General features: G+C 51.2%; 1 protein-coding gene across 7 annotated transcripts in view; it reads left to right on the forward strand.

Moving 5' to 3' along the window:
- Positions 1-21459, forward strand: part of AAK1 (AP2 associated kinase 1) — an 80877-nt gene that overhangs the window by 39246 nt on the left and 20172 nt on the right. For 5 of the 7 annotated variants that reach the window (XM_032712620.1, XM_032712621.1, XM_032712617.1 and 2 more), the window contains exons 9-17: positions 706-809; positions 1790-1869; positions 3269-3423; positions 3522-3796; positions 5352-5552; positions 8821-9050; positions 9710-9867; positions 10237-10353; positions 12070-12165. In XM_032712620.1, the coding sequence (XP_032568511.1) occupies positions 706-809; positions 1790-1869; positions 3269-3423; positions 3522-3796; positions 5352-5552; positions 8821-9050; positions 9710-9867; positions 10237-10353; positions 12070-12165 (1416 nt within the window). The remainder of the gene's footprint in view (positions 1-705; positions 810-1789; positions 1870-3268; positions 3424-3521; positions 3797-5351; positions 5553-8820; positions 9051-9709; positions 9868-10236; positions 10354-12069; positions 12166-21459) is intronic. The other 2 variants (XM_032712619.1, XM_032712622.1) reach the window with 1 other exon arrangement.

Raw genomic sequence — 21459 nt, forward strand, 5'->3', positions numbered from 1 at the left:
CTCTCTTGTTTCCAGCACAGCATTTGATTTTTTCTCTTCCTAGCCACAATCTTGACTCACACAGAGTTGGATGTGTTTGCAGAGCAGCCTGGTATTTTCTTTGCTCATGTGGGGTATCTGTGCAGTGGTGTCTGTGGCTGCCTTGTCCTCCTGCCCCCCTGACACACCGGGGCTGGATCAAGCTCTTCTCCTGTGGGTTTACTGGGAAGTACAAAGTCAAACCCAGTTGCTATTCCCTGAGCAGGCAGCATTTCCCCTCCTTGCCCTGGAGGCAGATTGGCCATAGCTGTGTTGGCTGTCTGTCCTGCTCTGTTCCCAGCTGAGCCCACGAGCAGCTCAGCCCTGCTGAGCCCTGACCTGACCGGGTGCTCTGAAGGAGGCAGAGCACCCTGTTAGCCCTGCTTGTACCAAGTGGACAGTCATGGAATGGTTTGGGTTGAAAGGGACCTTAAAACCATCCAGTCCCACCCCCTGGCACAGGCAGGGACACCTTCCACTGTCCCGGGTTGCTCCAAGCCCTGTCCAGCCTGGCCTTGGACACTCCCAGGGATGGGGCAGCCACAGCTCCTCTGGGATCCTGCGCCAGGGCCTCCCCACCCCAATCCCGAGAAATTCCTTCATTCTGTGCAGTCTGAGGAGCTGCCACAGCTGGCTCATGTGCATCTGTCTGCTCTGTTTCTGATGTCACATCTCTGCCTCTTCCAGGGTATATGCTTGAGCCAGACCCTGATAAGAGACCTGACATTTATCAGGTCTCCTACTTTGCATTCAGACTGGCAAAGAAGGAGTGCCCAGTGCAGAACGTCCAGGTGAGCAGAGGGGGGGACTGAGGGAGGCCTCTGTGGGAGGAGACTGGGGGGCAGCTGCTCAATGCTGAACATTTTGCTGTATTCTGTAGGTTGTTCCCCAGTTCTGTAATTAGGAGAGTAGGTTTTTTTGTGTTTCTAATTATCAGTGCTGTTTGATTTAGATTTTTGGGAGGATGAGGGCAGGAATCAGGGTTTTTCATATGTTACTTATTCCTGTTTGTCCCTGATTTACCTTCTCACCCAGTCACCAAGTGTGAGGCCAACCAAGAGATCTTGTGCATGTCAACATGGAAAATTAGGCCATGCTTGGGAAACCAATTTGATTTCCAGGCACACGCATCACAGCTTGTGTAGTTTGGGTGCAGTTGGGTTTAAACACAGCAGTTTGGGGGCTGTTGGCTGGCTGGAACTTGTATTTCAATTGCATCAGTCCTTGCACAGCCATCTGCCCCTTCTCAGTTTGTTCTTAGAGGCTTAACTGAAAAATAGAGTTGACAGTTATTTTCTTATGGTGGTGTGGACACCTGTGACAGACATTTTATTTTGTTGTTTCCAGGTAAATAGAAACCTACTTTTTTCTCCCCATGTTCAGGTGGTTATTTATGGTCTTTATGAATAAGAGATGGTTTTGGTACTATTATGCCTGTGTTTTATAGCATTATTAATAAATATTGTTGCTGTTGTCCCCCAGGTTTCCTTTTAAAAACGCCCAGGTTGTGCTATGAACCTTTGTGTTTGTGTTCCCTGCGTAGTAAATGGTCAAAAAGCTGAGCCTTTTCTTTTCCCCCTTGTAAAGACTCTCTAAATCTACTGTCTCCCCATGACATGAACTTTGAGGAGTTTGTCATGTGTCCAGCATGAGGAAAAATTGCTTTGGGGATCCCCAGATCTCCCTGTTTTATTATGATACTTTTGCAAATTATTTCTGACTCTGTTTTCTGCCCTCACAATACCAAATTGGGTGTTTTTGGGATCTGCAGAACTCTCCAATCCCTGCTAAACTCCCAGACCCGGTTAAAGCAAGTGAAGCTGCTGCAAAGAAGAGTCAGCCCAAGGCCAGGTACCCCCTGCTTTGTGCTCCCCTCTCTGTTGTGCCTGTTGTGTCTCTCTGTTGATCAGCAGGGGTGTGTTTGCTGCTTCCCTGGGGACAAACACCGCGTTCCTGAGAGCAGGAACGACCCCGGGCTCTCTGATCTGAGGGCAGCAGATGCAGACAAGGGGGGGTTTGTCTGCAGGGAGTGGGATTTGGGGGATGTTCAGCAGGACTCAGCAGCTCTCTGTGCCCCAGGCACTGCTCCACAGCAGCTCCCGGAGCTCCTGCACCTGGATGGATCCAGCGTGCCATCCTTCCAGAGGCATGGAAATACCTGAGAGCGCTTGGAGCTCCTGCATCTGGATGGATCCAGCATGCCATCCTTCCAGAGGCACGGGAATACCTGAGAGCAGAGTCAGGGCAGAGACTGCAGCGGGCCTGGAATGGCCCCAGAGAACACAGATCTGCTGAGAGACTCAGCAGGGACTGTGGCTGAGTCTGACCCTCGACAGACCATAACCTGAGCCAGGAGTTACTGCACGAAATGATTGGGATTTCTGCAAGAGTCCTGTAATTGCTTTGGGGGAAAACACAAAAGCCCAATTGCTTCCATCTGAAGCGCCCAGTTAGTGGGGAAACCGCTGTACCTTGTGGGTTTTATCCTCTCCTGCTGCTGCTTGCTCTGCTTGTGGTTCTGTGATTGAGGCTTGTAAATTGTGTTGGACAAAGCTCGGGTGTGATTTTGGTCCAGAGTGAGCAGAGCACAGTGGGCACTCCAAACCCAGCTGCTCTCCTCAGACTCTGAAATGGGATGTCTCCCATCTGCCAGTCCCAGCACGGTGTGTTTGGGTTCATAACTGAGTGCAGTTACTCTCACTTTGGTCAGGTCAGTTAGGTGTCAAGAACAATCTCCTATCATAGCCACTGTATCCACAGAAGGGCAGGGGCTGCTTCTCTCTCTTGCTCTGCCTTTTTGGAGCTCAGTAAACTCAGAGGAGTCCAATGACCTGATTCTGGGGTAAATGTACCAAAGTTAAGGTGCATCTAAAGATGGCAATTTAGACAACCCTGCCCAAAGGTACCAGCTGCTCCTGAGCTGATTTGTGTCCTTCATCTGCTTGTTCAGAACACTGAGTGGATTTAAACAATATGTTGTATCAAATATTTGAATGAAGTGAGCGGTTTTGACAAGTCCCAGCTGTCCAACAGGACAAGATGCCACAATTGGCAGAGAAGTCAGAGCGACAGTGTTGGGTTAATTGTTGTGAGTGCATCCGGGAGGTTTTGCTGTGTGTGGTGTGTCCAGATGCCCACGAGTGTTTCCCCTTTCCTGGGCACACCCAGCTGGAGTGTGGAGGAGCGTTTAACCTGCTGTGTGTTCCATGCACTGGCTGTGCTCTCAGTGCTCTCCTTTTCTTCCTCCCAGGCTCACAGATCCCATCCCCACGACAGAAACGTCCATAGCCCCCCGGCAGAGACCTAAAGCAGGGCAGACCCAGCCCAACCCTGGGATCCTGCCCATCCAGCCAGCCCTGACGCCCAGGAAGAGGCCCACGGCCCCGGCAGCCCTTCAGCCCCAAGGTGAGACCGCTCTCTCCCCCTGTGCTTCCTGTGGGCCCTGTGCCCCCCAGGGCTGTGCTGCACCTCGATCTAACACCCTTTTGGGTTTTCTCTCCCAGCTGCAGGCCCAGCTGCCCTGGGCAGTGCCCAGCCTTCGCTCCCTGCCAGTACCCCCCAGCCCAAAGCAGCCCCCCAGCAGCCCCCGGCCCAGCCCCAGGCCAAGGCAGCGCCAGCCCCGGCCCCGCAGGCACAGCCCCAGGTCCCCTCAACACAGCCCCAGGCCACCCCTCAGCATCAGCAGCAGCTTTTCCTGAAGCAGCAGCTCCTGCAGCAGCAGCAGCAGCAACAAGCTGCCTACTACCAGCAGCAGCAGCAGATGATGCAGGCGCAGCAGGTGGGTGAGCGCGGCTGGCTCGGTGTGTGCCTGCGGCGTCTGCAGGGCTGAGTCCTTGTATTTATGGCATTTTACAGAGGTATATTATGTTGGGGGGGGAATAGGGGCAGGTTTTAGGCATTTTCCAGTGCATCCCCAGTTCTCCAGTAAGATTTGCTCTCTACAGCTCCCTGAAAGGAGGTTGCAGTGAGGTGGGTGTTGGTCTCTTCTGCCGTGTCTCAAGTGAAAGGACAAGAGGAAATGGCCTCAAGTTGTGCCAGGGGAGGTTCAGATTAGATATTAGAAGAAAGGTTTTTCACTGAATGAGTGGTCAGGTTGTGGAATGTGTTCACAGTTGGACTGAATGATCTTGAAGGTCTCTTCCAAACTTGATGATCCTGTGCTACACAAGACTGGCATTTTTAGCTGTCAGTGTGGAAGGCCTTGGGATAGTTTTGTCATGTACAAACATAAAATCAGCGGTGCTGGTTGAGATGTTACAGCTCCAAGTGTTTCAGGGTCTTGAAACACTTCAGTACTCAGCTGATGAGCAGAGGGTACAATTTATGTCCTTCTTGTGCTTCCAGAAGCCTGGGGTGCCTTTTCAAGGGTAAGATTTGGTCTGGTTTTTGGTAGACTGTGGTGATAAGGAGGTCTGTGAACATATGATGATTACACAGAGATGACACATGCTTATCTGAGGTGTTTATAGCAGCACAGATCTCTGCTACAAGATGTTTAACAGCGGAAGCAAAGGAAGTCTAAATCTTCCTATCCTGGGGAAAGGATGTGGACCTGTTAGAGCAGGTGCAGAGGAGGCCATGGAGGTGATCTGGGGGCTGGAGCCCCTCTGCTCTGGAGCCAGGCTGGGAGAGCTGGGGCTGTTCACCTGGAGAAGAGAAGGCTCTGGAAAGACCTTAGAGCCCCTTCCAGGGCCTAAAGGCAGCTTATGAAAAGGAGGGAGAGAGAGTTTTTATACAGGCAGAGTGTGACAGGGAAAATGGTTTTAAACTGACAAAGGATGAGGTTAGACTGGATGTTAGGAAGAAACTCTTGGCTCAGAGGGTGGAGGGGCCCTGGCACAGGTTGCCCAGAGAAGCTGTGGCTGCCCCATCCCTGGAAGTGTCCAAAGCCAGGTTGGATGGGGCTTGGAGCAACCTGGGCTGGTGGAAGGTGTCCCTGCCATGGCAGGGGGTGGGGCTGGATGGGGTCTACAATCCCTTCCAACCCAAACTATTCCATGATTCTGTGAAAGGTTTAGAGTTGATAAACGTGGAGGAGGGAGTTTGGGAGCACAGGACAGTCTGTGCTGGGGGAGTTTGGGAGCACAGGACAGTCTGTGCTGGGGGAGTTTGGGAGCACGGGACAGTCTGTGCTGGGGGAGCTCCATCTGGGCAGGGGTAGCAGGGACAGGATCTAATTTCAGAGCAGGAGGCTGTGTCCCACCACCCCTCTGCAGGGGGTCTGCAGGCCACTTGCAGTGCCTGTAAGCAGTGCTGTGCTGGCCCCCAGTCCTGCTGGTGGTTCCCAGTTCCCAGGCACACCTCGGGCACCTCAACCGCCGGTTGTTTCCCAGTTCCCAGGGATGCAGCAAGGAGCCCCTGCACAGCAGCAGCTCATGCAGAACTACTACCAGCAGCAGCAGCAGCAGCAGCTGATGGCCCAGCAGGCAGCCATGCAGCAGAAGACAGTGGCAGCAGCTCAGCAGAAACAACAGAGCCCGGCCCAGCCCCAGGCCCAGCCCAGCACGGCCCAGCCTGCACAGCCACAGGAGCAGGTGGGAGAGCCTGGGGGAAGGGATGGGCACTGGGATCTGGGGAGAGCCTGGGGGAGGGAATGGGGCAGTGGGATCTGGGGAGAGCCTGGGGGCAGGAATGGGGCATTGGGATCTGGGGAGAGCCCTGTGGGAAGGAATGGGGCAGTGGGATTTGGGGCACTAGCAAGTGCTCCTCTGCCAGGTCCTGTGTGCTGGGTATGTGCCACATCCAGCTCTTTTTGGACCCACAGAGCCCAGGCAGTAAGTGCCAGGGGAGAATTACATTGGATATTGGGAGAATTGCTTCACCCAAAGGGTTGTCCAGCCCTGGCACAGCTGCCCAGGGCAGTGGTGGAGTCCCAATCCCTGGAGGGATTTAACAGACACGTGGATGTGGCACTTGGGGATGTGGGTTAGTGGTGACCTTGGCAGTGCTGGGGAATGGTTGGATTTGATGACCTTAGAGAGCTTTTCCAACCCAAACCATTCCATGATTCAGGAGCCTGCTGGCCCCAGTGTGTTCATACTGAGTCCCTCGTGTCAGCACTGACCTTGCTGCCTCAGAGATGTGCAGTTGCTTGGATTTCTCTTTCCAGTGGGATGCTGGACTCCAGAGTTGTGCTCTGGGTCCACAGAAAGAAGATGAGTAATGGATGAGTAAAAGCAAATGAGAAGATCTAAGTGACTGCTTAATGCAGCTTCTCTCCATCCCTCCCCTGTCACGTTGCCACAGAAGGCATGTGAGAAACTGTCTTAAAAATTAGTTGCACTTAACACATCAGGATGGGCACCAGGCACCAGAACTACTTTAGGTAACTCCTTGTTTGGAAAAGTTCTGTCTGGTGTTCAGAGGAAGGCACAAAACAGCTTCCTGGCTGTTTCCAGCATTGGGATAACTTTTTAATGAATGCTATGGGAAGGAGACCTTTCAAAGGAGACTTTTGAAAGCACCGTATCTAAAAATAAATAGATCAATCATCCACTTTACTAATCATCTGAAAGTGCATCTAAAATAAATGCTCTTTACTTGATGGAAAATATGGCCTTGTGCAGGAGGAACCAGCAGCTGTCCACAGGGAGGGGCAGGAGCCTGGAGCCAAAGTGCTCTGCAGGGATTGTGGGGGGAACCTGTGCCTTTTGTTTCCATTCCTGTGCAATCTGATCTGCTCTTCCTGCTCTGGGGAGCTCAGAGGAGTGTCCCTAACTCTAGGGGTGTGTTGGGAGGAAAGCATGGCCAGCAGGCAGGAGGGAGCAGCCCTGTTACTGTGCTGTGCCAGGCTGCAGGGGTACAACAAACAGTATCTGATAACAACCTGCTTTGGGTACTTATCCCTGGAAGTGCTCAGGGCCAGGCTGGACAGGGCTTGGAGCAACCTGGGCTAGTGAGTGGCATCCCTACCTGTGGCAGGGAGTTGGAACAAGATGATCTTTAAGGTCTTTTCCAGCCCAAACTATTCCATGACTCTGTTCCACACTGTTGGAGTCCAGGCTGAGGGTCACTCTGTGCTTGCTGTTCGTGAGTTGCCAGTGAATTCATCTCTCCAGTGGTTCCTTTGAAGTGACACCAGGAATTCATTTGACTAATCAGCTCCATCAGCCCTGACCTGGGCAGTGCTGGGGGAGCAGTTTGCTCTGCTCCCTGATGTGCCTCAGGGCTCTGCCGTGTCCCCCCCTTGCTGTTGCATTTTCAGCTCTAAGCTGGTGCTGTGGGTTGGGGACACTTGGAGCTGTTGTGTTCCTGCTCTTGTTCCTGTTCTGCTGAATGACCCAGGGCAGGTCAGTTTATTGAAGTTGGTGGGAGATTTTTAGCATGTGCAGACAGGTTTTGAGTGAGGCCCATTATTACCCTGTTCCTTTTAGAGCAGAAGTGCCTGAAATGGAGCATTGAATCAGGAGCTTTGCTGTGATTTGCTAGCACAAAAACAGCCTTAATTTTATTAAATCAGCTGGCTTGAAAATGAGCCTTGTTCCCCTGGTAGGCTGATCAGAATGGACACATCTGGACACTTCCACTCCTGCAGTCAGGAGGGAAAAACAGTGGTTGGCTCATTTGAAAAATGATAGTGAGGCCTGGTCTCTGCAGAGCAGAGTCTCTGAGCAGAAGATACCAACCCAGGACCTGTCAAAACCTTTTCACGTTGGGTGATTTCAGCTTAATAAACTCTGCCTTCACTTCTGTGGTGATTTCAGTGATGCCTTTTTATCTCTCAGCAACAAATGTCCTGTTCTGCAGTGACCTACATAGTGGGATGAGGTGGGTGACTAGGAGAGGCAGGTCAGGGAGTGGGTCTGCCAGAAATGCAAAGGAAAAGCAGGACAGCTCACCATTGTTTGCCTTGTCCCACTGAGGTTCAGCACCACCCTGGGGGTGTAACTCTTTCCTGTTGCCCTCTTAGGTCTTTCCAAGTGCTTCATCTTGGTTGGAAATGGCCTGGGAACAGGGAGCCAGGCAGGGGAGGTGACATGCACAGCTTGCTGCTCCTTGCATTCCAGTTTTCCTTCTTTAAATCCAACCATGATTACCTCACTGACAGACAGACTGAAAAACCACACAATCAGAAGCGATGCTGTTGTTTATCACTACAAAACCATATTTGAAGTATTTATGGGTTTGTGAGTGTAACACAAGACTGAGGCAATGGAAAAATAAGATCAATGTGAGGAAACCCCTTTCAGTTTCCAAGGGGTTTGTAGCTGGGCTGTCTTGGCTCACACCTAAACCAAACATGCCTGGTTTTCTCCTCCAGATTTTAATGATAAATGGTGCTCCTGTGGTCTTTTGTTTTCTTTTTTTTTTCCTTCCCCTTAAGAGAAAGTTTTTTGCACAAGATTTCTGCACAAATCTTCGCTCCTTAGGGATTTGGTCCCAGTCACACGTTACCTGCTGAAGGCAGTGCTGCCCTTCACCAAATCCCCATTCCCTGTGTCCCCATGACAAGACTCTTGTGCGCTGTGGTCTGATTTCTTGTTTTACCTCTGCTCTGGATCTCTGCCCTTTTGCCTGTGAGCGAGTTTGAGCCCAGCCAGCCTTTAACAGATGCTGATGGAGGCTTTGCCTCCAGAGCTGCACCACAGCAAGGGGAGAAAGTCTCTGCCTGTGGAACTGTGGTAATCCTGAAAGGCTGCAAAGCGGCAAATCCCCCCTGCCACGACTCTCCTGCGTGTCTGTTTGTCCCCTCCAGCCTGTCCCCAGCCCGTGACTCCAAGGTCGGGTCCTCCAGCACGGCCCTGCTTTCCCCTCGAGGCTGCAGCTCCCCAGCGAGGCCGCTCTGCTCTGCTCTCTCCGCAGGCCCAGGCGCAGCTGAGGCAGCAGCAGCAGGCTCAGAGCAGCCCGTCTCCCACGGCCCAGGGGCAGAAGCCGGGCTCCCTGACCCCGCCGTCGTCGCCCAAGGCGCAGCGCGCGGGGCACCGCCGCATCCTCAGCGACGTCACCCACAGCGCCGTGTTCGGCGTCCCCGCCAGCAAGTCCACCCAGCTCCTGCAGGCAGCGGCCGCCGAGGCCAGCCTCAACAAGTCCAAGTAGGTGCTGGGGATGTGGCCTCAGAGGGCAGGGAGGGGGCTGGGGAACCTCTGGTTGCCTCTGAGGCCTCTGAGATGGAGGCGGGCACGAACCTCTGAGGGCTGAACGAGTCTTTGCCTTCCCAAGAAAACAGTTCAGGGCTTGGCAGAACGTTGCTGAAAAACTTGCCAAGGAGTTCTTCTGGGGGGTTCCACACCCTCCCAAAGCCCAGGGCCTTGCCGTGGATCACAAGAGCCAGTGTCATTTCAGCTGTTCACCAGTAGCCCTGTGCATTCCTTGCGCTTCCTGCTTGGCATCAGTGCTTCCTGGGGGTTGGACTTGATGATCCTGGAGGTCTTTTCCAACCTTAATGATTCTGTAATTCCCCAGAAGTACTTGCCAGCTCACTTTTGTAGTATCTGCAGGCAAGAAACCTTCACCTGAGCACTGCAGGTGATTGTTTCTAAGGGGATGCTTGTTTTAACCCCTGAGACCAGGATGCTCATCCAGCTGAGGAGCAGCTCGGGCTGAACTGTTCCAGGATTTCTGGGCATGCAAGTGCTGAGTGTTTCAGTTAGGAAGTAATTACAATGCAGTAGCTTGGAGCAGCTGGTAGTGCTGGCCAGAGGATTTCAGATGGGTTATTAATGACTTGTTTGGTTGGGGTGATCACATCCAGATCTGCTTCCACCACGCCCTCGGGCTCCCCAAGGACCTCTCAGCAGAATGTCTACAACCCGCCCGACGTGTCCACATGGAACCCATTTGATGATGATAACTTCTCCAAGCTCACAGCTGAGGAGCTGCTGAACAAGGACTTTGCAAAGCTGGGTGATGGTAGGTCCGTGGGGATGGTTTAACATCTGCCTGCTCTGGGAAGGGAATGTGGCATGGAACGGTGATGCTTTGGTCTGGTGTTCCTTAGGTGCTCCTTATTACTGTGATCCTCTGAGCTAAATCCTTCCCACTTCCCTTCTGTTTGCTCAGCAGTTCAGTGGTACCTCAAAGGCAGAGGTATCACTGCTTTTACACTGGCCCTGCTCAGTTGTCTGTAGAAGCTGTAGCTTAAACTTTGCTTCATCTGCAAGTTGGAATTTGCAGGAAGGGGCTTAAGTCACACACTGAAATAGTGTCCTAACCAATATAGATAAGCAGCCTGCTTTCAGAATGGAAGTTTTTCCCCTAACTCAGTGTCTGGCATTTCAGGGAAAGCTCCAGAAAAGGTGGGCAGTTCCACAGAGAACCTGATTCCAGGTTTCCAGCCGGCTTCGTCTGCAGCCCAGGCAGACGCGTTCGGGGGCTCCTCCTTCACCGCCGGGTCAGGTGAGTGTGTGAACGTGAACTGCAGGAAAACAGCAGCTCTTGGTCATGATCTCTTTGAAAGGGAAGTAAAACTGATATCAACTGAGCTGGGCCTTGGCACCAAGAGCTGTAGGGAATAGGTTGGCACTGCAGTAGAAAGGGAAGGTAGAAGAGTGTGTGTCCTTGTCACAGTTGGGTGGCAGAGGCAGGAGGCACTGTCTTTAGGCAGAGGTGAGGCAGGAAACTTAAGTTCACAAGCCCGTTAAGTTCACAAGAAAGCTCCTTAGTGTGTTGGAGTTCCATGGAGCTCATAATTAGAGGTAAAACATGTTTTGTGCACTGAGGGAATTGGCCTCGGAGATGTTGGTCGGAAACGCTGGAGCTGTCGGGCTGTTGGAAGGAGGAGAGGAGCAGGGATAGGAATGTCTCTGCTGCAGAAGGAGGCTGGCAGGGATGAGTGAGCAGGGAAGGTCCTCAGAGGACAGCACAGTCTCATAATTGACATGTGAAATGATGAAGGCAGTGAGTTCTGCACTGGCTGTGCTGTGTGGGTCCAGAGGCCCCGAGTCCTTGGCTGGTCTGAGGGGTTGCTCTGCAGAGGCCTCTGCACGTGGGACCTTGTCTGGGGTCTCCTTTGGTCCTTGGGTCCCAAGGTTTTGCCCTGAGTAGCCCAAAAACCTCAGTGAGTGCTGCTTGTTTGTAGTTGTTCAGCATCAGCTCTCACTGAGTGCAGCCCAGACCTGCCAAGCACAGTGTTGGAAAGCTGCTTCAGGAGCTCCAAATGCCAGTGATCCTCTCCCTGCCTTGGGCAGCCCTTGTTACTGGTGACAAAGGCAGCTGTTTGATGCCTCCCCATGAGAGCAAAACAGCCCTTGGTGAGAGAAGTCTGGGAAGAGACTGAAGAGTCCTTTGTGGGGCAAGAAGTGACAGATCCATTTACACTTAGTTCTGTTTATAAAAGGAGCTTCAGAGGAGCTTGTAACTGAGCTTGGTACTGTTGGCTCTTACCTGAGAGTTAAGGAGTTAAGTCCATGGAACAGGAGTGCTCTGGGGAGTTGCTTTCTGCGTTTGTCCAGCTGTGAGCAATTTATGGTGTTCCATCAGCCTTTGTGGAGGGGTGTTGAGCAGCAGCAGCCCCAGACCCAGCTGTAATGTACCTTCTGAAAGCCTGAGGAGCATCTGCACGTTCTGGGCTTTCCGGTTGCTGTTCTGTATTCAGTTCTTTCAGTGGCTGACTTTGAAATGTGCCCTCGACTCTCCTGTTCTGGGCTTTGTACAGGAAGGTGTCTTGGAAACCTTGGTGCTGGGCTGGACCCTTCCAGCCCTCCTCTTTCTTTCCTCAAACACAGGAGTCTCTCCAGGCCTGTCTGGTACAAGATACTGCATCTTTTATTCCAGACACAGAGGCCTGACGTGAGCTGTGTATCCTCTGCTGAGGCTTTTCACCTTTTGTGCTGCTGTGAAGGGAGATAACAGGCCTTCCCTGCCAGGGAGTGTTTTGAGATCTGTTGGTTAAAGTGTGTTGGAGAGCTACATGGTAATAGCTGTTTGGTTTTGTTATTTGGTTTTTTAGTCTTTTCACTGGCAACATAAACTGGATTTGAGTGTGTGTGTGTTGTTCTGTCAGGCTGTTGTTGGGCTCTGACACTGAACTGTGCCTGTGCTGAGGCTGCTCGATGCCTTCTGCTTTCCTCTTCTCTGTTTCACTCTGCCTTTTCTCTTCCTTTTCTCTCCCAGCTGAAAAAACAAAAGACATTCTGAGTTTGGACTCTAGCCCTCCTCTTCTGACTGTGCCTGATCCTTTCATTCCTCTCCCGTTATCCGACACGCCAGGTAACAGAGCAGAGTTTGTGGAGGGGGGCAGAGTCTTGGGCTTGGTTTTGTCCTCCTAATGTTCTGGTTCTGTTTCCAGGCACCCTGAGATCCTGGGCTCAGCCAGTGGGGCTGGGCACTGACAGGCTCAGCTGAGCTGGGGGCAGTGCTGATGTGTGTGCTTGGTTTTCCTGGCAGACCCCAGGGTTTTCTCCTTGTTCCTGATGCCAGCAGTGTTGCTGTCTTTAAAAGTTCAGTATTCAAAGGCTGGAGCACCTCTCCTAGGAGGAAAAACTGAGAGCTGGGGGAAGAGGAGAGAAGGCTCTGGGGAGACCTGAGAGCCCCTTCCAGGGCCTAAAGGAGCTCCAAGAGAGCTGGAGAGGAACCTGGGTCAAGGGCCTGGAGTGACAGGACAAGGGGGAATGGCTTCCCACTGCCAGAGGGCAGGGTTAGATGAGATATTGGGAAGGAATTCCTCCTTCTGAGGATGGGGAGGGCCTGGCACAGGTTGCCCAGAGAAGCTGTGGCTGCCCCATCCCTGGAAGTGTCCAAGGCCAGGTTGGACAGGGCTTGGAGCAATCTGGGATAGGGGAAGGTGTCCCTGCCCATAGCAGGGGGTGGGACGGGATGAGCTTTACAATCCCTTCCAACCCAAACCATTCCATGATTCTGTGAAAAATAACCACCAGGTAATTAATCACCTCCTCTGACCTAAGCTCTTTTCAAATTGGTCTCCAGCTTTGAAATTGTAGGTTTTATTGTTGTTAATCCTTCTTTCCTGGAAGAGTCCGTGTTTCTTTGGCTTCCACGTTCTGCTGCCAATCTGTGCATCATGTGAAGCACAAGTTACATGTGACCTTTTCTGATTTGGCAAAGTTTTCTGGTGCAGTTGGTGCTATTTCCATTTCCTTTGCAGTGCTGCTTCTGTCTTTCCTCTGTGCACATTTCTGCCTGCAGCAGCCAACACTTTTTAGCACAAGATTATGTAAGTGCTTAGGAGCTTATTTGCAAATCGGTGGGATTTGGAAAATGGGAATGTTTTTATCTTGGAGTCTCTCTAAGCCCTCCAGTGACTGTATGTGACAGGTCCCTTGTCAGTGAGCCCCAGACAAGTGCTCGTGGCAGCTCCCACCCTTGTCCTTAGCCCAGGCTGTGGATCACTGGGGCTGTGACAGTAGAGGACCCAAACTTCAAAACATGCTTGTGAAGGTGGCATCTCTCCATGGAGAGCTGAGCAATTTCAGGAGAAAAATAAATCCCTTTTTGTCCATAAGTCTGAGGAACTTGCTTCCTTCTGGTGGATGCTCAAAGAGCACGAGGAGTGTGGTTTGGTCCAAAAGGGATTTTACATAAATGCTGCAGTTTGAGGGTAGAAGGAACTTGGAGGCTTTGTCCCCTGTATGGGCACGTGCCAGGAGTGACCTGCCCAGCTGTGACTTGAAAAGAGCCCACGGGAGGCACCTGACTGCACGTTTTCCTTCCCCCCTCAAATGCTATTGGAAGTGTTGTTTTTTCTGGTTGAAATCTGTCACCCAGACCGTGTAATTCCCTGCCAGCATCATTCCCAGCTCTCACAGTTGCACCCCAGGACGTTTTCCTTGCTGCCTGTTGCATTTCCACAGAGCACAGCCCCAGGGAGCAGCAGGTGAGCTCCAGCTGGGGGAGCTCTGGAATTCTCTGTGGCAGAGGAACCCTGTGGAGGAGTTGCCTGCCAGCCCTGCCCTTGGGGGGCAGCTCATCAGAGCAGCAGTTGGTGCAGTTCCTGTGGTGCCAGGCTGCTCAGCCCACAGGGCTGGCCCTGCCTGGTTGTGCTTGTGCTCTCTTGCTGCTCTCCCCGTGCCTGGTCCCGTTGAGCTCAGTGGATCCCCTTCCCTGGGGCCAAGGGGACGCAGGAGATGTGGCTGTGTTGGCTTCCTGCAGGTTCCTGCCAAGGCATCTCTCGTTTATTTTTCACCTTTTAACATAAAACTTGAGGCCAGGAGCTCATAAGTGTTTTCAAGGGCCAGATCTGTGGACTTACCCTTAGCTTTCAAAACCAAGAGGGTTTTGCCTGCACTTGTAAATTCAACAGAAAAGATAAAAATCCTGGGATTGGACTCAGGTTTTGAGTCTGTGTCTGTCACGTAGGACAGTCGTCTTTGTTCTTCTGTGTTACCTGTGCAGAACCATCCCCCAGCACAGAGAGGGGTGTGCTGACTGCAGGTGAACAGGAGTTTTAGTGGTGCCCTGTGAGTCAGCAGAGCTGGGAGTGACTCCAGTCTCCCAGTTGCACCTCACCTCCAGTTGCACAACATCTCCAGTTGCACCTCACCAAGCTGCCTCAGTTCTTTGCAGGAGCAGCTGAATTTCTTGGAATGCTTACTGAATATTTCCTTTCATTTGGAGTATTTTTATTCCTGAGAAAACCTTGATAATAGTGAATGTCCTTGCTTTGAAAACATTTTACCTTAGTCTTTATAAGCTGGGAGGATGCACAGCCCTTGCAGAAGTTCCAGTGCGAGCCCTCACCCTGTGCTGGCAAGGGCAGTGTTGTTGAGGAGGGCTTTCAGTACCCAGGTGAGGTTTTATTGGGTGTTTTCCCTGTTTGTCACACAGAGCCAGTTCTGGTAGTTCTCTGCCCTCCAGACCTGCAGCAGCTGAAGGACTGGCTAAGGCTCGGCTGCTTTTTCTGCCTAAAGCACAGCCCTGCTCCCTGTGGCACCTGGAGGTGTGGGTGGCATCACTTGGGTGTTGGCCAGAGCCGTCCTGGGCTTTTCCCCTTCCTCTGCATGCTCAGAAGGACAGATGTCATCAGGGGGCAGTGGGATGGTTTTCAGTGTGTTCCTCCTCCTCCAGCGTGGACTGGCTGCAATTCTTAATGGAATTGTAACTAGTGAGAGGAGCTGGCAAGGGGGATGTGAAAATATGGCAAAACATCTGTTAAAATAAGGAGGAATTAAATATTCATGCTGAAAACATTTTTCCTTGTGTATGTGCAGGAAAATGAGCCAAGTTGTTCTTAATGAGCTTATTGCTGGAGTCAGCACTGACTAATCCTAATGGAGTGTTGATCAGTGGTGACTCTGCGTGGGGCCACTGAGTGTCTGTGCCCAGGAATTGAGCTCCTGGGAGCTCAGGGGGCTGCTCTTTGCACAAGGTGTTCTGGAGGAATTAAACTGAGTTATGCACCTGAAATTAAACTCAGTTCAGGACGAGTCTCTGTCCTTGAGGTTTCGCTGTGATCCCAAGTCTGGGATTTCTAAACCTGCTTTGCAGAGCTTTGACTGAGAGGTTTGACCCAGAGCCCCTGGTGCTGCTGCTCTGGCCCATGTCCCTTATTTCCCACTGCAGTTGGAGTGTTAAATGCTGTCCTGATGTGGTTACCCACGTCAGCCATCCATTAGACGAGGTTTCACACACATCCTTTTGACTTCAGAAGCATCTGCTCACATCAAGATTTTGATAAGTGCTGGCTGGGCCCAGGGAAATGCCCTCTGAGATACTGCCAAAAATGTCCCTTTCAGTTGTTTGGGGTTGGTTGGTTTGGGGTGGAAGGGGCATCTCCTCCTTGTCTTATTTCCAGATAAACTCCGTGTCAGTACTGAGTTCAATGCCACTGTGGCACCAGGAGTCAATCTTTTTTACCCCTTTTTTAACAGAGCTTTGATCATTCTTTGTGAATTCACACAACCCTTTCCTCCCTGCAGTAATTCAGCATCAGCTGCAGCTGAGAGACAGACATGTCTGTGGTGGAGGGACTGACTTGTTTGAGGAGCAGCAGCACCAACCAGCCTCTGCCACATTGTCTTGCCCTTAAAAAATACAAGCTGAGAGGAATTCCACATCCAGCACAGCTCATGCAGGGATAGCTGGGGGAGGATGCCCAGGCCAGGGAAGGAGTCTGTGCCAGCTGGGCACACACTGAACTCTTGGTTTTCATGGAAAGGCAAACACTGTTGCTTAGTGTCACGCTGGGGTTCTCCAAAGCCTTTAAACAGCACTTTAGGGATGATGTTTGCCTTCTTATTCCTTACAAATGCTCATGGACTGGTGTGTTTCCACGTTACCCTGAGGATGCTCACCAGGGTAAGGAAATAGATGTCCTGCAGTGCAACCTCCAGACAAAACATGCCCACTCCCCTGGCCTGATCTAGAGATTTGGTCAGCATTGTGGGGCCCTGGTAACCATTCCTGCTCAAAATGGAATTGGCTTCAAAAAGCAGAGTTTAAGCAAAGAAATGACTCTTCTCACTGGTTTGAAGGTGTGGCCTTCAGGAGCTGGGCCCCAGCTTTGTCCCAGGGCAGCACAGGGAGCTGAGGGGGAGGGTCAGGCTTTTGCAGTGGTTGAAGAGCTGGAAGTGGGACAGAATTGTGAGGTGTTGAGATGAGGGTGCTGGAAGTGGCAGTTTGTGGCACCTGGAAGTACAAGCTGGGACTGAAAGCACCGACAGCCTTGTCAAAACACACGAGTTCAGCTGCTGGGACAGGGCCACTGTTACTGATGCAGGAGGGTCTTTTATTTCGTGGCACAAAATACTTGATGAGATGTTTTTAATCAGCATAACTCGGCCCCAGGCCCATAAATTCTGATAACTGTGTGCCCATCTATGTCAGAGTGTTCACAGCAACTGTAACAAAAACTGTATTTCCAATGAGAATTTATTTGTCCCAAGATGACACACTGAGATAAAGTAATTACAGACATGCACAGCCACATATTGGTGTGTACTAATGATCTGAGTTTGCATCTTGAGTTGGGAAGATGCAAAAGGGCAGCTACTCATCTGGGAACTTGATGGATTAATTGCTGCATTAACTGAGAGGACAATATGGTGTTGTGGTGATTTGGGGCCAACAGACCTTGGGAATCACAACTAAATGGGTGTAAACAGCATCTAGTGTTGTTCTGCCAGGGCTTTGAGCTTGATCTGAGGGGGTATAATTTATTATTTTATAAATATTTGAGATCCTGAGTGTGAAACTAAAATTACTCAATTTTGATTTCTTAAGGAGCCACTGTTAAATGTTGTCCAGTTATCCTCCATGGTGTTTACAAAGTCCTGTGTATTTGGAGCATTCCAGTTGCCTTTATCCAGCTTCTCTTCCTGTTTGTGCTCTGTAAGAAACAATCCCATTTCACAGCAAGCCCGTTAGGAAAATTAAACTCCAGTGCCTTCCTTGGTCAGCCCAAGTCCTCTGTTGCTGAATAACATTCAGGGCCTCCTCTAATCTGCAGCACTGGCTCAGTCAGGAGGCAGAAACGTCCCCAGTGCCTGATCCCTGCCCACAGGGTGATTGCCCTCCTGCTCCCAGCACAGCTCACCCAGCAGCAGTTTTACAACCTTGTCTTTCTTTCCCAGTTGCCACCCGAAGAAAAGGACTCTGCTGTGTCCTCTCTTGAGTTGTCTTTCCCTTTGCTCTCCCTCCAGTCCTGCAGTGAGTAACAGCCTTGCTGTGTGTGGTGCTGCTGCCCCTCCTTGCCTTGGAGATCGTGCATCTTGTTCAGTGTGTTCTCAGCTCGGGGCACATTTTTGCCTCCCTTCCCTTTTTAACTTGCAAGTTTCTCAGGAATCTTTTTTCTCTCTAATAGCCTGCTCTGACTAAAAGCCCATTTGCCTCCCTCTTCTCTTGATTTATATTTTTTCCTAACTCTAGTCCTTCTTAAGGTGCTTTTTGCATTTTCTTTGTTGCTTCAGGGGTGTGTGGCCCCCAATAACTGCAGCATGTCGGTGGAGAGTCTGGAGTGGTGGTGTTGCAGATGCAAAGTCTGTGCAAACTGACTGATGGTGACCCTCAGTCAGACCTGTGCATGTGGTAGAACAGGGATCTGAAGACACAGGGCAGCATTTTCTCAGTGGATAGTCCAAAGCTGTGCTTCTCAACCACTGCATGGCATTTGAACATGTTTGCTTGTTCCAAGATACGAATCCATAGTTAATTCAGTGGCTTCATTTCCTTCTTATGTTGGTACAAATCAAAGGAAAGGCTCTTGCTTTCATTCCTGGAGGAAGTGATTTAATTTTCCAGTCTCTGAAGCCACCAGCATGAGGCATTTGGGGGTCCTCCACACCCCCTTAGCTGTAAGATCTTGCTTTGCTTTGTCTGCAGAGAGTTCTCCTTACTCTGACAGGAAACAATCTGGCACTTCTTACTGTGAGGAGCATGGAACTTGGGAAGAACGTGAAATATTCATCCAAAGCCTGTGGTGTGTGGCTGGGCTTTACCTCTGGAGAGGGTTGATGGGGCACTTTCTAATCCCCCTGTGTGCTTCTAAGCTCAGACACCTTCTCAAGGCTTGCTGATGCCCTGCTTGCCCAGCCCTGCTCCTCACTGGGGCTGCACAGCCCTGGCAGGGCTGGAAATGGGCACGGCAGAAAATCCAACAGCAAAGGAAACACCCCTGGCCAGCTTCTCCTGAACCTGGGACAAGGTCAGTTCCTGTGACCTGGGAAGCATCTGGCAGGTTTTTGAGAGGCTGACTGAGGATGTCTCCAAGAGGCAGCTCCATGTGGGAGCACAGTTGTAGATTAAAGCTCACCTTTCCCAGCTGGAGTCTGATGAAAGCCTATCCTGGGAGCTCTCCAGGAGCTGTATGAGATCGAACACCTTTGTGTGGGGTTACATTGTCTTAACCTTGTTTATCCTCGGGCTTGTTCGTGTGTCTGCATGGGAATGATCTGCATTTGTCTCTTGGATTTGAGGCAGAGGCACCTGTGATACTCCAAACCCCCGAGTTTCCCTGCATGGTGATTGATACAGATGGTGTTGTCCTGTCACCCTCCACTCTGAGCTTCATCCATGCACAGAACTGGTTGTGATGAGCCCTGAAACTGCAGCATCGAGGGAGTTACTCTTATTTTTTGTTCCATTGCTGTTTGCTGCATCTTTGCCATCGTGACCTCTCCTAAAACCAGCCTGGGGTTGTGCCCACACACCTGAGGAGTCACCAGAAACTGGGGCTGGTAGTGGCAGAACATCTCTCTTGGTTTCTTTTCCCCCAGTAGCAGTGCTGGTTTTCCCCCCAGGAGTGCTGGTTCCCCCAGCAGAAGGGGTGTGAGGATGGCAGGAGGGAGGGGATGTTCCAGAGCAGTCCCTGCCCAGGCTGTCACCCACATCTCTGCCAAGGCAGGAATGTGCCCCGTGCTGGGGCTCTGCCCATGGAGTCTGTTCTGCAGCTGGTGGGCACTTTGTGCACATGTGACTGGCACTGCTGTCTTTGCACAGGTCACAGGAATGAGAGTAATTATCCCAGTTTTCTCTCTTTGCTCACTCTGGTCCCTGCTGGCTTCTCCCTATCTCAGCCAGGACTCCATGTGCAGGTGGAGCAGCTTTTCCCTTGGAAACTAAAGGGAATTCCCTGGGTGGCAGGACCCAAACTGCAGTTCATTGTCACAAGGGATTGGTTTTCCTTCCAGGTCTGGCTGTGGTTAAACTGCAGCTGCCTGTGTTTGTGCCCAGGGAAGGAGCAGGAGATCCCTCCCGTGCTGGAGCTGTGGGGAAGCAGAGCTGGAGCTGGGCTTGTTTGGCACTGCAGAGGCACGAGGTGTTCCTGGGCTTGGGCATCTGCTGTGGGTTCAGAAAAGCTTGCTTTAGCAGCAAGGGTGTTCTTTATAAGCATGTTGTGCTGAGGAGAGCAGCCCTCACTCCTGTGGAGAAGGAATTCCTGCTGATTAACATAGATGGATTTCACTGGGAATTCTCTAACCTTTCCTTTGCTCCTTGTTGAAGGTGAAGTTCACACCACTTAACAAAAATGTTCCTTTACTTCATCTCTTACTCCTACAGGTTAGTACAAGATGCAACACAGCCCAGAAACCAGGGAATGAACTGCTGGGCCTCAAGATAGGCTGAGGCACTTGGTTTTTGTTACTTTACCTCCTTTCCCATCTCTCCTGCCACCTTCTTGTTTTTGTTGGACTCCTCAGCCTCACTCAAAAGGGATAAAAGTTCCTTTTAATTGTGCACTGAGGGCTGCAGTGGCTGCCTGAAGCAGCATGGACAGCTCAGCACCAGCAGTGCAGGAAGCAGGGAAGGAGATCTTGTGAGACAAGTAACAAAATCAGACAAAGAACCACTGACAACCTAAAGCTTTGCTTGAAACCAGCTGGGCCTGGGGGACAGGAGGGAAGGTGAACCTGTAGGGAGAAGAGCATATTTGTTCTTGTGATCTGTGTGGGGTTCAGAAGCGTGGCTGAGCTCACCAGGCAGCTCCAGTGCCTGCCCAGGGGCAGTGCCACTGTGCCACAGGGACAGTCTGTGCTGTGAGACAGGAGGACACTGCTGAGAGGGGAGGGGGAGGAGGGAGAATTCCAGGAGCAGGACCCTTGGGAATGGGATGAGGAAGGAATGAGTGCTGGCTGTGTGGGTTTGAAGATGCAGGTTGGTGCAGTGCCCTGGGAGGAGCTGGGCACTGACAGCCTTGGGCAGAGTCTGCTCTGAGCTGGGCTGTGCCTTTCCCCTGTCCCCCCGGCTCCTTCCCGGGTTGTTTTCCCAGCACACCGTGACCATTCCACCCTTCCTGGCCCCCCTTGGACAGCATTAACACCTCCCTGTTGCCAAGCCCCTGCTCCCAAGCCTCTCCCCTCATCCCAGGGAAAAGCCCCTCTTGGTGCCACAGAAGGCAGGGATGGTTCCTCTGCACTTGGAGGGACTTTGTTTGGCAACTCCACCTTTTAAAATGGAGTGTTCCTCACAGAGGTGGGAGGGGTTCAGACACATTAAGGCTGCTGTTCCCATCAGGCTTTTCCTTTCACCTGACCTTTTTCAGGCCTTTCATGATCCAACAGCTGCCTCTTGGGCTGATTTTTAGGTTTCCCTCCCCTCCTGGTTGCTTTAGTGTGTTGGCTTGTGAAGGTTTTCATGGGGAGTAGAATTTTTCCTGCTTTAAATAAGCAGTTCCAAAGCCTCCAGGTTATTTTATTATTTCTATAGGGCAATAAAAACCATGGGTATTATTACCATATATATAATGGTGGAACTTCAGCTTTCCTTTGGTGTTCTCAGCATGGTAAGTCTTTTATAGAGCAGGATTCCTGTGCTTTTGTGCAGTTGTGAGCATGTTTTCTTTGGATAATAAATAATTACACCAGTCTTTGAACTCAAAAATTAAAATATACATGTAACAGTTTTGTAACTTTCTAATGTTAGATTATAAATGGGAGTAATTTCAACAAGTTGAAATGGCCAGATTTGTCCATGTGGAGCAAATGTTATCAGAGCTGTTCTACTGCAGGTGATTACTTCTAGTAAGTCCTGACATTGTTCTTTATCCTCTTGTTCTGTGCAGCACCCCTTGTGAAAGCTGAGTAATTAATCTGGTTATTGCAAACCTGGTTA

Source organism: Chiroxiphia lanceolata, chromosome 28, assembly GCF_009829145.1.
Source record: "Chiroxiphia lanceolata isolate bChiLan1 chromosome 28, bChiLan1.pri, whole genome shotgun sequence".
Lineage (NCBI taxonomy): Eukaryota > Metazoa > Chordata > Aves > Passeriformes > Pipridae > Chiroxiphia > Chiroxiphia lanceolata.